General features: G+C 36.3%; 1 protein-coding gene across 1 annotated transcript; it reads right to left on the bottom strand.

The window, feature by feature from the left end:
• Positions 1 to 3,137: 3,137 nt before the first annotated feature.
• On the bottom strand, positions 3,138 to 13,433 carry LOC101958778 (NXPE family member 2). The gene is made up of 6 exons (XM_078045133.1): positions 13,408 to 13,433; positions 12,936 to 13,041; positions 10,692 to 11,380; positions 6,278 to 6,339; positions 4,399 to 4,614; positions 3,138 to 4,011 (listed from the first exon to the last, which is right to left on the bottom strand). Exons 1-6 carry the CDS (start codon positions 13,431 to 13,433, stop codon positions 3,476 to 3,478), a joined length of 1,635 nt encoding a protein of 544 aa, XP_077901259.1. The 3' UTR covers positions 3,138 to 3,475.
• Between the last annotated feature and the right edge of the window lie 1,482 nt (positions 13,434 to 14,915).

Below are 14,915 nucleotides of genomic sequence, written 5' to 3'. Positions count from 1 at the left end.
GTGTGTAAAACAATGTTAAATTTTATCGAATGCTTTTTCTACACCAACTGAAATGAATTGTGTAGTATTTGTCCTTCATTTTATTAATATGGTACCTTACACTGATTGATTTTCATATGTTAAATCATTTTTATATTCCTGGTGCAAATTCTAATTTCTTATGGTATATGATCCTTTTAATGTGTTGTTGAATTCACATTCCTGGTATACTTTTGAAGGTTTTGCATCTATGCTCCTTGGGGAATTGGCCTGTAGTTTTCTTTCCTTGTAGTGTCCTTGTCTGATTTTGGTATTAGGATAGTGTCCTCATAAAATCAATGTAGGAATGTTTCTTCATCTTCTAGTACTTGGAAAAAATTAAAAAGGATTGGTATTAATTTTTCTTTAAATGTTTGAGAGAGTTCTCCATTGAAGCCATCTTATTCTGGCCTTTTCTTTGTTGGGAGAGTTTTAATTTCAGTGTCTTCCTGGTTATAATTTTGTTCAAACATTTTACTTCTTCATAGTTTAGTGTTAGTATGCTTCAGGAATTTATCATTTACTATAAGTTATATAATTTGTTAGTACTTAATTGTTCCAAGGAGTCTCTTATAATCCTTTTTATTTCTGTGACATCAGTTGTATTGTCCTCTTTTCCATTTTTTATTTTAGCTACTTGAATCTCCTCTATTCTCTCTTTGTAATCTAGCAAAGGTTTGTTCATGTTTCTTTTTTTATCTTTAAAAAAAAACTCTTTTAGCTTATTGATTGCTATTGTATTTATATTCTGTTTCTTTAGCTCTACCCCAATCATTATTATTTCTTTCCTTTTGCTGACTGTGGATTTAGTTTGTTCCTTTTCTCATTCCTTGAATGTAAAGTTGGGTGATTGACACACAATCTTTTTTGTTTCTTTCTGTAACAAGTCATGTACTACTATGTATCCCCTTTCAGTATTTCTTTCACTGCAAATCATAAATTTTGGTATGTTATGTGTTGGTTTTCATTTGTCTCTAGATATAATTTCTATATCTCCTTGATTGTTTAAGAGTATATTTTTAAATTTCTACATATTTTTGGATTTTTTTCCTTCTGCTATTAGTTTCTACCTTTGTTTCACTCCATTGTACATAAATTGTTTTTGAAAAAGGCTTTATAATAATGGAAAAAACATATCTATGATTTCAAGTTACTTTCTCTTGTCTTGTATGTTAACAACCTAGTCAACATCTGTTCTAATATAAAACTATCATTTCAAGGACAAAATATTAAGATATTTAGACATCAGGGTTTTTTAAAAGAATGAATAAGAAGTAAACAACTTAAAAATCAGAAATTTGACAATTACCAATATCTGATGACTTTTTGTGTGTGTGGATTAAATTTTATTTTAGAATCATTTGCCACATATAAATATATTTAGTATTAAATAAGATAATATATAATAGACAAAATATGATTTTAAATTAGTAGACCTCACTATTTTTACAGAAATATATAGACTTAAACTTGAATTTTCATTTAGGTATCTATGGAATACAAAATTTGTTATTATTACAAATAGAAGATAGAGTTTTGATGTGAGAAACTGCAAAGATAATTTGCTAGAAAATTACACAGAAGTAATAACATCAAGTGAAGGTGTTACATTTTAAAGGGTACTACCTGAAAACTATTGATTATTAATTACAAAGGAAAATTTTAAATGAACAATTTAATGACATTTTTACTCACAATTATAAACAATTATAAACTATTACTGTTTTTATTTTTTGAATCATACCCCAATACCACCATCAAACTTTAAAAGACTGTCTAGAGAACAATGCAAGCATATATTGTGCTGTCTATACAATGCCACTAGCTGCATGCGGTTATTGAACGCTTGAAATATGACTAGTGGAATTGAAAAAAGTGACTTTTAATTAAATTAAATTTAAATTTAAACAATCACATTTGACCAATGCCTGTTATATTGTATAGGGAAATTCTAGAAGAAGAAAAGTCACAGACCCTCATTATTCTGGGCTGACTTAAATCACAGCATTCAATTTGTTACGGTAAGAAATGGGGTGGAAGGCATACAGACTAATGTAGGCAAACTTCAGTGCAATTGAAGAGTAATGGTAAGAAAACTAGAAACTGTGTCATAGAAAAACTGGGCTGAAGGAATTTGAGGAGACCAGAGCATGAAAATGATAATTCACATAAGCAATTAATGATGCAATGGTTGGAAGTAATTAGACATTTAAAAATATCCTGTAGGAAGAATTAGAGCTAATGGGTAGCTCAATACAGGGAACACATTTTTTTAAAAATTATGAGTTCCCTTATTTAGAGTCTAGTCTTAAGCTGTACAACTTGGGCTTTGTCCTGATGGTATAGCATTACAGTGCTACTTCCTTCCACTTAGAAACACAATTCAAACTGGAAACTTGGTAATAAAATTCCAAATTTTTAGAAGTAGAGTATATAAATGGAAAGGGTAGATCCTATTATGATTAGAGGAATATTTAGAGAGAAATCTTATGAAGTGATATGAGGACCTGTAGAGGGGATACCATATCACACTATAGCAGTCAGCAAGTACTAGGGTTTCAGGTCTATACACTTTCATAATACTAAGTTGGTTTCTTTCAATGAATACGTGGGTTTGAGATTGTGATCCATGAGTCTTAATGAAATCTAGAGGACAATTGGTTACAAAAGTTCAAGTAATTTTTCTAAGCAAGAAGACATTTTTTTTGAGGCCATTAAGCTTTCTCCTACAAATCACATGGTTTTTTTTTCTAAATTTGAATCATTTAGACTGTGCATTCTGGCTCATACAATTCTTAGATGATGATGATTGTCTATTTATATATCAGGCTCAGCATTGGGTTTCCAGGCCTTTAAATTAATTTTCCTCTTCACAGTAACACTATTCACAATGGCCAATTGGTAAAAACAACCCAAATGTCCATCAACAGATGAATGGATAAACAAAATGTGGTATATACATGCAAAGGAATAACATTCATTCTTTTAAAAGAAGGAAATTCTAATACATGCTACAGTAAGGATAAATCTTAAAGATACTGTGCTAAGAGAAATAAGCCAGACACAAAATGACAGATATTTTATGATTACATTTGTATAAGACATCTAGAGCAGCCAAATTTATAGAGACAGGAAGTGCTATGGCAGTTGCCAGGGGTTGGATGTAGGGCAGAACAGGGTGTTATTGTTCTATAGGTACAGAGTTTCTGTTTGGAATAATGAAAATGCTCTGAAGATGGGTCATAATGATGATTGCATAAAATTGTGGATGCACTTAATATCACTGAACTGCATACTTAAAAATATTTGAAATGGAAAATGTATACTTACCTACCATTTAATTTCTTTTACATTTGGTTTCCCCATGACTTCAATTGTGCTAAACTATCCTTGCAGTATGTATGAGATCATCTCTAGAGAATGGCTAGGATTGTTGTTTTTTTTCTGTATTTTTCCTCTAGCAAATGTAGTTTAAAAACATGCCAATCTGATTTTCAATAACATAATCAGGTGGATGGATATTATTAGTGGAATATGCAATTGTCATGTCCCAAGCATCAATAATACCCACATTGAGATCCACAAAAATATCTTTCATGATAAGATTCTGAATATAGCCATGAAAGTCACTAAACATCTCAGTATTTTCATGTATCTCCCTGGTGTTTTCAGTTTTAAGAATCACTTTGGTCCCTGGGCTTCTCAAAAATAAACGTTTAATGGCTTTTTGAATATTGATGGCCCTACGGATAAAAATGTTGATGGGAAAGGGTCTGAAGTGTTGGCCAAGGGTAATGACAATTACCATGTCATCGTCCCCTGGCACTTGGTCAATTTCCTGTTGGATATACTTTTCATTTCTCACAGAGTACAGCTTTTCAGTAACAAATGGATGACTATGTTTTTTCCACTGAATCAAGATTTTTCTTTCGATATCCAGAAGAACATGTGTTTTAAAGAACCCGGTTCCTGGATGATCAAAATATTTTAAGGCTGATGGAAAACAAATCAATAAATCTTTTAACAAAAGGAAAATGTACAACTTAAAAATGCATACAGCTTCTATAAAATCTAACCAAGATCTTTTCTAACTAGAGAATTGCCGATTAGGCAAGGTAGAGAAGTTTATCAGATGCATCACAATTTTAACAAAGTTTTTGAACTTTTTATCAGCATACATGAAGAGGAAAAATAGTGTTAATATCTGTAATTAAAAAAATAAGATTTAACTCTCTATTAAAAACTCAAAGCCAAAAATTTGGCAAACTTCACATAGTAACAAAACAAAGACCAGAAGAGGAAAGCAAAGAATTCTAATTATTATTTTTAAAATATTCTTAAAAGTGAACTATAATTTTAAAATAGAAAGGAAACACATACTTTTCACAACTTTTAGGAAATAATTCATCCACTGGCGCAGTGTTGAGTCTCCCAGGAGGTAAATAAATTTCATTTTCAAGCAGTCACTTATATCTTGCATTGTATTGAACTTGATCTGTTTGCAAAATGCTGAAATCCAACATCTCTCCAACGTGTAACCACTGGGGGAGGGATTCTTCATTCCAATCTGACATTTCTTTTTTATGTTTTCACTCTCTGGCAATAAAAATTCCCATAGTAAGTTAACTTTCATTACCACAAATTATTTGGGAAATACTTTGCTCACTTTTTGCCCTTTGTTTCCTGTTCTCCTCTCACCCTCTTTTTGTCTCTCTGACTTCTTTTCTTCAATGAAATCATTTTAAAGGAATAAATTAATAGCTCTCATTGGATAGTTTTTCTTGGAGTGAGGTCAGTTTTCTCTTGTGCCTTAGTAATGGCTCCCTGGGCTCCACCTTTCCCACCAAGATCACTCAACTGTTGGGTGGTTAACAAAAGTCAGGGTGAAATGCGTGGTAGTAAAACAGCAGGGCTCAGTGGTCCAGCTGAATATTTCACCCAGGACATTGTCCTTGCTGATAAGACTCCTTCTCGTCAAACCACTTACCCATGAAAGAACCATGAACACATTTATGAAATGAGAGTCACACATTGTTTATTTTGTGGGTCCCAGAATCATATTCTCTGGTTAACCAATAAACCTTGATGTCTAATTATATCTCAAACTGAACATAATATTCTCAATAGGGTCTGACTAAAACAGAAAAACAAGCAGAGCCATGACTTCCTTGTTCTGTTAAAATAGCCCAAACTGTATTCAACTCACACTGTACCTTCACTCCAGTAAGATTCTGAGACCGCTGCTATATTTGCTACCTAAAAGCATATCTTTGTCATCTACTTACATTGTTGGGATTTGAGGTCTAAGTTTAAGGAATTTACATTTATTCAATTTGAATTACATCAGATTTTTTTGGGGGGGCTCCAAACAATAACAGTCAGTTACTATCTTCTAAGAAATTGCCTGACCTTAGTAGAAATTATTGTCCAGGCAAGATGGAAGTCTAAAAAAAAAAAAAAAGTGTAATGAGAACTTGAGTGGCTCAAGAGTCTCCAAACTTTCCTTGATATAAAAATTGGGCATAGATGACAGTTGCCTAGGCAGAGGAAGGATCTTTTTCACAGACTGTGAACATTAGGTCTAGGTCCAAGGTGTTTGGCAGAGATCTTTGCAAGTTCTAGATTCGCAGTAAACATTTGCTGAATGCACACACACACAAAAGGTAATTGCTAAATGTGTAACTGTTAATTGTTATAACGGAAGACATTTGCTTCACTGAAATTCACTTTGCTTCCAGTATAACAAGAACATCATTTTACGAATGAGATGACTTTGTGATGACTGTGAAAGTTCATGTGATAAAATTGGAAAACAAAACACAGAAATTGCTAGTTCATAGAATGTTAAGTGAGAAGGTCTGACTGAAAATTAAATTAGAATCCATCAGAGAAATTTCCTAACTGTGAATGTGTGCATCTCGTCAACGATGTTTTCATATAGCACTAGCACTCAAATACTGGTTTGAGGGGAATAAACCTCAAGTTCAAATACAAATGGTCTGTATATTTTGAGACAGGGCAACTGAAATCAATGGTTTCCCCAGACTTTTCCAGCTGACTCAGGATGAAAATTGGTTTACATCGACATGAAAATAATTTGTAGGAAGAAAATTCCTTCTTTAAAGACTAAGGTGATTGATATCATTTGACCCAGGAAATAAAATATCCAAATAGTGAATGTAGAATAAATGTGTCAAAGAAAGAAAGTCCTTTAGAGGGGTAAATTGTGAATTTGGCAGTCAAGAGCACACAAACTTACTGTTACATGGCAACACCTTGATGGAGTTGAAGTTCTTCATCATTTCAACTCCTATCTTGGAACTTCAAAAAATGAAAAAATAAGTTAACATCTGTCCAGATATTAAAGTAAGAAAGAATCACGGTTTTGGATGGATTGAACCACTCTTAACTCTCTACAAATGCTTTTTTTTTCATTATTTTGATATTTAAGATATTCTGGGTGAAGTAAATGGGTCAGAAGTTTGGAAAACTTTAGAATTTGTGATTTGCACTCCAAATGCAATAAATTAAACCTACCTATCTGACCATCCTTTGATTTTTGTCTTTGAGGTGGTTCTCTACCACAAGCAATCTTCTTCATCTTTGCCAACTGTGGTGATTCAGGCCCTCCTCAATCTTTCACTAGACCAGTGTTTCTCAAACACACATCAAAATTACCTGAAGTACTTACTGCCAATCAGATTACTGAACCTCAACCCCAGAATTTCCGATTCAGTACTTCTGAGGTAAACCTCAGAATTTATCATTCTAACAAGGTCTTGAAGGTCAAGCTATGGGTCCAGGGCCATTACTTTGAAAACCCTGTCCTAAATCTTATCTTTGGGCTCCTTTGGTTTGGCTCAACCTCTCAGCTACCTGTCTTATTCTCCTATGTGAATCTTTCATAATCTTTCACCATCAACACTCAGGATAAGAACCACTAGCATGCCACCTCCTATGAGTGTCTGCCTCTCTAGTTTCACCTGCAGCCATTCCTCGCCTTCTCAGGAGTCTATTTTCCTTAGCCTGTTATCTCCTTGACAGCAGGAACCATGTTACTCTATCATTCACTGTAACCTTCCAAGTGGCCAACACAGTAAGTGTCACCTCCAGGTATCAGTCTTAACAAATATGCTGGTGAATCTATGTGATAAAATCAAATTCATTCAATGAGGATGAAAACCATTGGGGGAAGGTAGAACTTCCAGAACACAGTCACAGGAATTTCCAGGAAATATAATAAGGATTATTTTCCAAGATTGAGGACAACTGCTTGAATTTTAGGAAAGCAGTTTTAGGTCAACTGAATAACATAATCCCCTATGAAGGGGGTCATACTCTGGAGAAATGAGAGGCCCCAGGGGCTAGGGAATGATAACTTCATGGTGGTGGAAACCCTGAGAGACAGTGCTATGGTCCCATGACTTGAAAAATAAAGTAGATTGGGGTTCCGAATACTACTCTGCAACTCACTAGATATGTGACTTTGGCCAAGCTATTTAGCATACTTGTCCTTAAATTTCCTTGTCTGTAAAATGGGCATAATAACAGTCACTCAAGAATATTTTTCCTAAGGATCATTAATATGAGAGAGGCATCTAGCTCAAAGACTGACACATTGTAGGTGTTCAAAAATGATAATTATTCAATGGAAAAAAATGGAAACTGATCAAACATTCTTCTTCATCTGCCTTGGATAAGGTTGAAGATAATGAAAGAGACCAAAACCTGATAACCTTGTAAATTTGGTTTACAAGGTTTACTAAAACCAAACTTTGATGATGTAGTAAGATTAGGATTAAAAATACGTATCAATGGTATGTAGGAATTCAGTTTAATATCTTCTGTCTTTGTGATTGTGTACATAAATCATGTTTTAGAAAGAAGATTATAAGACCATAATAGTAACCACGAGACTTGTGAAATGTGTTGTCTATAATGATATCTCCTCCTGTTGTAACCCCATGTTTATTTTCTTATCATGATTATCCATAAAACTCTGTTCAAAAGAAAAAGACTTGGGCTGGGGTTGTGGCTCAGCAGTATTACGCTTACCTAGCATGTGGGAAGCCCTGAGTCCAATCCTCAGCATCACATATAAATAAACAAATAAAGGTATTGTGTTCACCTACAACTAAAAAAAATTAAAGAAAAACAAAAAGACTCTTATCTTGAAAATGTGACTAACTGAGGAGGTAGCATCACTGATTCTACAGTTAGGGTTGGAAGAGAGAGCCCTAGTAAGGAAATTGAATTATTAGAAAGGAAAGGAAAACAGGCTTAGTACCTAGATTCTTGGGAAAGAAAGACACCAGAGAACCTGGTTTGGGCCCAAGAAGGGAGCAACAGAGAGGTCCATGAGAAGTTCTTGGTTGTGTAAGCTTGTGTGAAGCCAACTGTACCTTGCATATGCACTGAGCACTCATGAAGAGACTCCGATTTCTACTTTCATGCAGTCGGGTCGGGGGTATGGAAATTGATAGCTTGAAGAGAGCAGGGTATCTGGGAAGGAAATGTGTCTTTTGGGAAGTAAAGCATGTTACTGTCATGAGTACAGCTCACTTCAAAAGCATGATTAGGACTTAAAAGATTTGCAGATCTTCCAGACCAGGACTTTGGCTGAGATACAGCTAGAAGACTGTGGTTCTTCCAACTCAGGTTATGATGAGGAGTACCTCAAGAGAGATCCAGATACATCCAATGGGAAATATGGAATCAGACCCAAGTGACCCCTGCCTACCCTGAGAGTCCTTTATATTCACGACCAGTTTCCTTTGTTTATTAATTTAAAAAATTATTTGAAAAGATCAGTCTTTTTTTTTTTGACTGAGCCATAGGATAAAGAGATTTTTCTATACCTTAATGGGTAAAATGAGAAGTGAAGATGAGGTAGGGTTGAGGGAAAATCTCATAGAGATGTAGTCAATTCTATTTTACCCCCTGTGTCATCATGAGGTGTGCATTGGATTTTAACTTGTATTCCCAGGTTATTATTCTATTCAGTTTGCTCTTCTGAACATATAACAGAAAACCAAGGCTTTTGTATAGCAGGTAGTTCCTGAGTGATGTAATTAAAATCCGTCAAATTGATCCAAAAAATAAGTGTTCTGCCATCAAATAAGTTTGGGAAATGATCTATCTCTTCAGGATATTTAAGTTAAAGTTTCTGATGAGTTCTTCTGCAAAATAACCTAATTTAATAATTTTTCAAAGATGTATATTTCACTTATTCCTTCTTTCAATGCACTGTTAATGAGAATCTTCTTGGTGTCATTGTGTTGGGCCTGTGAGACATATTGATGGCCCTCCATGGCTTCCTGATACCCAGAGATGGTCTGAGGTTCTGCCTCCCTTGCAGATGATTCCTGGAACATTCCAGCATGTTCTTGTCTCAGGTCCTATTTCTATTCATGAGAATGGTGTTTCCCACAAAATTTGCACACCTTGCTCTTTCACTTCAGGTTACTACTTAATCAGGCCTTATCTGATCATTATGTTTTAGAACAATTATCAACCATCACATTCAAATTCCTTACTTTGATGACTCACCTGCTACAAATTTATTTATTTGTTGTCTTTCTATCCCACAAGAAGGTTAATTCCCCACACTTAGAAGGGATGACTATAAATTGAATGGATGATTAAATGAATGAATGAAAGAATGTGAAAATAGTTAACAATTATTGAATCTCAAAGTTTATATTTAGCCCAATTTGTAAAAAGAGAATTAAAATTTTAATAATATAATACATGTTATGTTGTGAAAGAACAAAATGCAAGAGAATAATATAGGATTAGCCCTTTACTCTCTAATACAAAAGGCTTCCTAGAGGATGTGCTTCCTAAACCAAGGATTGTGAAGTGCAAGAGATGAGAGACAGTGTATTCATTCATAAAATAAAAGGTGTTCAGTTTGACTGACAGCAATGCAGCATAGAGTGAGACAAGAGGCTTCAGAATTAGGCAAATTCTTGTAAACTTAGTTTGAATTTCATCCTTGGTTCCAGGTGGGATGTGGAGGGGGTCACATTAAGGGTTTTAAATAAGGAAAGTAAAAACATTTTCATTTTGGAAACACTAGTTAGAAAATAGATTGGAGGACCTGATTGGGAGCAGAGAAACCAGCTCTGGTGATTGTTGCAATAATCTAATTTTGAGGTACTTTGACAGCTTAAACAAGCACAGAGGCAACAGTGATAAGACAGGAATCATTGGGTTCAGGAGATGGTTAAGAGGTACAATTTACAGAATTTGATGAGTCATTGGGTTAAAGGATAAAGTGAAATAATGATAATATTCACCTTTTTGGGAAATGGTATATATTAATAGTGAGTAGGATTTGTATTCCATGAAACACAGTATTGAAAATATTGACTTATAAAAAAATGACTGAATCTGAAAGTATTTATAAACACTGGAAAACAGTAAGTATACATGGTACAGGGTACTTTGGTGGTTAGACTCCATTCAGCAAATAGTTCTAGAGGTGACCTGTAAAAGCCCTTTAAACACACTACCAGATGAGCTGACTATGCAGGATGGATCTGATTATAATTTAGTCAACATCAATTGACATGATAAAGGAGCTGGATCCCACAAAGCTATTAGACAAAGTTTGTTCTCACCTGAAGCCTACCTTTGCTATCCCTTATTGTATTTAAAGACCTGTTTACCTGTTGAAGAGCTTCCATTCTTCCTTGGTAAGATAGGAAACTTTTCTATTCTTGGTGTTCATGAGAGTCAGGGCCTCACAGGGAACATGCTGAGGCCTCAGGCAGTAGAAGGCTTCCTGGTCTCGCGCATCCAGGTACTGGCACAACTCAGCACTGCTGTTTAGGACCAGGCCACATTCAGAGAGGACCAGGGTGGTGCCATTAGCAAACTGGCCCGTGAAGATCACCCTGTCATAGCCTTGGTTCCTTGCCCTCCAGAGAGCCGACACCCCTTCACTGGGGTGGATGAGCAGGAGAGACAGGGAGACCTGGCCCTCCCAGAACAGAGTGAAGCTGACAAGGTAGGTGCCATTGTGGAAGTCTGTCACCTTTCCTGAGGCTCCTGCCTTCAAGGCTGGGGAGGACATCCTGGCCCTCAGGAAGTCCCCTCCATATTCCTTCCTGCGTCCCAGGTGGTCCCTGGCCTCCAGCAGGATGTCCAGCTGGTCCCCCCTGCAGTATGTGTCCCTAGGGTTAAGGATGGTGGCTGTGCTGTGTGTGGCACTGGTTGTGGTGTCCTCATGGGTGAAGGGTCTGGGCGGAATCAGCTGGTCTAGTCTCCCTAGGATCTCCTTTATTCTCAGCTCAGTCTCCGTAGGTGATGTTTCCCCTTGTTTCTTGGCAATACGGTTTCTCAAACTGAAAGAGAACTGAAGGATTGAGGAGAAAGGATATATTTACTACCAACAGATAATAGGGCTTGCTTTTCAATATAAATTAGCATGATTCATTTTATAAATTTCTGCATGATTAAGTTACATATCAGTAATGAATTCAAACTAGTTTTCAGTTATGAAATTATAGGAATTGATTTCCAGGTAGTGTGACTTCCTCTGCTGCCCAATAGATGATTTCTTTTGGGGGTCATTGGCTTAAAAAGTAACTGGATAACCTTAGGTCTGTTTATTCTACAATATATAGAAGCAACATCTCCACTTACATCCCTATAATGGACCTAGACCTAGACTACTCATAGCTAACTTTATCTTCTCTCCTCCAAATATATTTCTCCCAGTGTGGTAGGAGAACTTCAATAAACGGCATCACCAGCCAAGCAGTTGTACAAACCTGGAATATAATGCCTGGTTAGCCCAACTCCTCCCCTCCCACAGTCAGTCACTCTAGCTGTCAATTCCATGTTAAATTCACTGACTTTTCTTCCTCTTTATTATTAGGACCTTATTTCAAGTCACCATTACCTCTCAGATCAGATCACCAAACAGTCTTTCTTAGTTATTTATCATTCATTAAGCATCTACAGTATGCCAGACACTGTTCTGAGCACTGGATATACCAATGAATTAATAATATCAAAATCCTTGCCTTCTGGGAGAAAAAAAATAGACAATAATCAATGAACAATATAAATCAATCAATTGATTATATAGTATAGTGAAAGTGAAAAGTATTGCAACATAAGAAGTCAAGCAGAATAAGAAGAACGCAAAGAGGTTGTATTAAGGCTGATTCTAGCATTAAATAAAAAGTTGTACTAAATGGTTGGAAGGAGGAGAAACTGGAAGCAAGGCCAGTTAAGAAAAACTGCAGAAAAGGGAAATCTGAGAAACGTTAAATGGGCTACTCAAAAAATAAAAAAAAATTAAAACCCTGTGAGAAGATAGAGGACTGAAATAGAGATTTAATTGAATTAGAATCTCCAAGGCCAAGGGAGGAGAGAACCTTGAGGTGGGATGCTTGGCAGTGCCAAGTGGTACAGAGATTCACCTGTCTCCAAAACAAACAATAATAGCGCATATATTGTCAAAGGACTAATGCTGAACAGAGAACCCTCTCCTCCATATTCTCAGGCTAAGATGATTTGTTTGAAATATTTCTTCCTTCCTTCCTTCTTTCCCTCCTTCTCTCTCTCTCTCTCTCTCTCTCTCTCTCTCTCTCTCTCTCTCTCTCTCTCTCTTATACAAAAGATTGAACTCAGGGGCACTTTCCCACTGACCCACATCCCCAGCCTTATTTTATATCTTATTTAGAGACTGGGTCTCACTGAGTTGCTTAGTGCCTGCTATTTTTGAGCCTGGCTTTGAGCTTATCATCTTCCTGCCTCAAACTACCGAGCTGCTGGGATAAAGGGGGTACACCACCGTGCTGAGCTTAACTTTCATTTCTTGTCCTGATAATGGAGAACATTCAAACGAAGTCACTGTGACTATCTATGAAATTCTGAAAAAATTCTAAAACAATTCCTACCTTTGTGTGGCCTTTTGAAGTGAAGTAAATGACCCCCAAAACTAAGATAAACATCAGCATCAGCATGCATTTGTGAGCAATTGCATTTGGAAACAACAGCAGTATCCTAGAAGATGAATAATCACATTAAATCAAACCAATATGATGTATCTCTGTACACTTTGGATCCTCCTTAATAACTTTCACAACATGGTAATGTTGTCCTGTGTTTGCAGAAAGTTAATTTATGTCTGGAAATCAAAAGCAAAATTCCTCCCTGAGGCAGGAATATAACTAGTTGAAGGACTCCTGGCTTCTTATTCTCAGGTTAATTCTCCAGGTACGGAGGCCCATCAGGTCACACCTTCTTCTCTCATCCAGGACTTGGCATGGACAGCAAGGAGTTAGCAATCAGTCACTCAAGGAGATATGATTCTTTCCTGCCCCCTTTCCCTGTCATTAGAGCTTACTAGTGAGGTCCAAAGGTACGCACCTATGGATGACTATCTGCTTCAGCATGTTCTCAGATTCACCGGTACCAATTTCAGCCGTCCAAAGAGTCTGCTTGGTCCAAGAGGTCTTTGCATTTATTTCAGGTTTGGAGTTTCCTCTTCAGCTTCATTGATTTCTCTGAAGCCACAGGAAGCTCTGAAGTTTGCTTTTACAAAAGAACATCTCAGGGCAGGGCAGGCTCAGTCACCCATGACGGAAGCTTCAAGTACCCACACCACGCATTTCCCTGGCTTGTACCTTTGTTTGGTTGTTTTGTGGGATCAGTCAGTTATGCCTTGTGTGACAGAAGCACCCAGAAAATTGGAAAGAAGAAAAACACAAGTCCTATCCTATTTCTGAGCACCTAAGAATTGACTTAGCTGGCTCCTCACAGTATTTGGATGCTTTCCTTATACGTCTCCTTATACAAGGGCTCAACATCACTGAATTTATTAAGCATTATGACAATAATGGTTTAAATGAAATCTTAGGCATAAGGGGAACAATCAATAGATCTAAATCCTACTGCAACTTGCCTAAGGTAAGAATCCAAAAGAGTAATCTCTGAGGATGTAGGTTTCATGACATTTGTTATAGTTTAGATATCAGATGTCAACCAAAGCCCATGTTCAGAGTGAAATTGTTACATGAGAAGACTTATAAACTAATCATTGAATTAAGTGGGCAGTAACTGTAGGCAGGTAGAGTGTGGTTGGAGGATTTAGATTTATATTTTATATCCTCCTTGGTGAGTAGAGCTCTTTCTGCTTCCTAGTTTCCATTACCTTCTGTCATAATATTCTGCCTCCTTCAGGCCCATAGCTATCTACCAATCATGGACTGAATCTCTGAAACAATGAACCGAAATAAATGTTTCCTCTTGTATGTTATTTTTGTCAGGTATTTTGGTCACAGTGATGAAAAAAAAACTGACTGAAACATAGGAGAAAAAAATTGACCTGTGTTTGTTTGTTTGTTTGCTTCATTTTAGGATTGGCTTATTTCACGTGACATGATGGTTTCCAGATCCATCCATTTACTGGCAAATGTCATAAAATGATTCTTCATTATGGCTGAGAAATATTCCATTGGGTATATATTCCACAATTTATTTATGCATCATTATGTATTAGACAAAGGGGAATAAAGGGAAGGGAAAGGGATAGGAAAAGGAAAGTCAGTGGAGTGAATCTGACATAACTTTCCTGTGTACATTATAGGTATACACCACAGTGAATCCTACTTTATGGGGAGCCACTCCAGAAAGCACTCTAAGTCCAAATTTCAAATCAAAAGAGAGCTTTATTTACCTGGCCAGGGACTGTCGCCCACTGTGAGACTCAAGCTCTGTGGGAGGACAGCAGCTTCCTGGTCCATCCAAGGAGAACATAAGGACAAAAAACAACAACTCAGTGACTTGCATATTGTCATGTAAGCTAGCCAATCACAGAAATTAAAACATTAATAAGTGGGACCTGTGGGCTCTAGGCAGGACTGGACTTTTCCAGT

This window comes from Ictidomys tridecemlineatus, chromosome 4 (assembly GCF_052094955.1).
Source record: "Ictidomys tridecemlineatus isolate mIctTri1 chromosome 4, mIctTri1.hap1, whole genome shotgun sequence".
In the NCBI taxonomy this organism is placed as follows: domain Eukaryota; kingdom Metazoa; phylum Chordata; class Mammalia; order Rodentia; family Sciuridae; genus Ictidomys; species Ictidomys tridecemlineatus.
The sequence above is the reverse complement of the archived record's forward strand: the minus strand, read 5'-3'. Positions and strand labels throughout refer to the sequence as shown.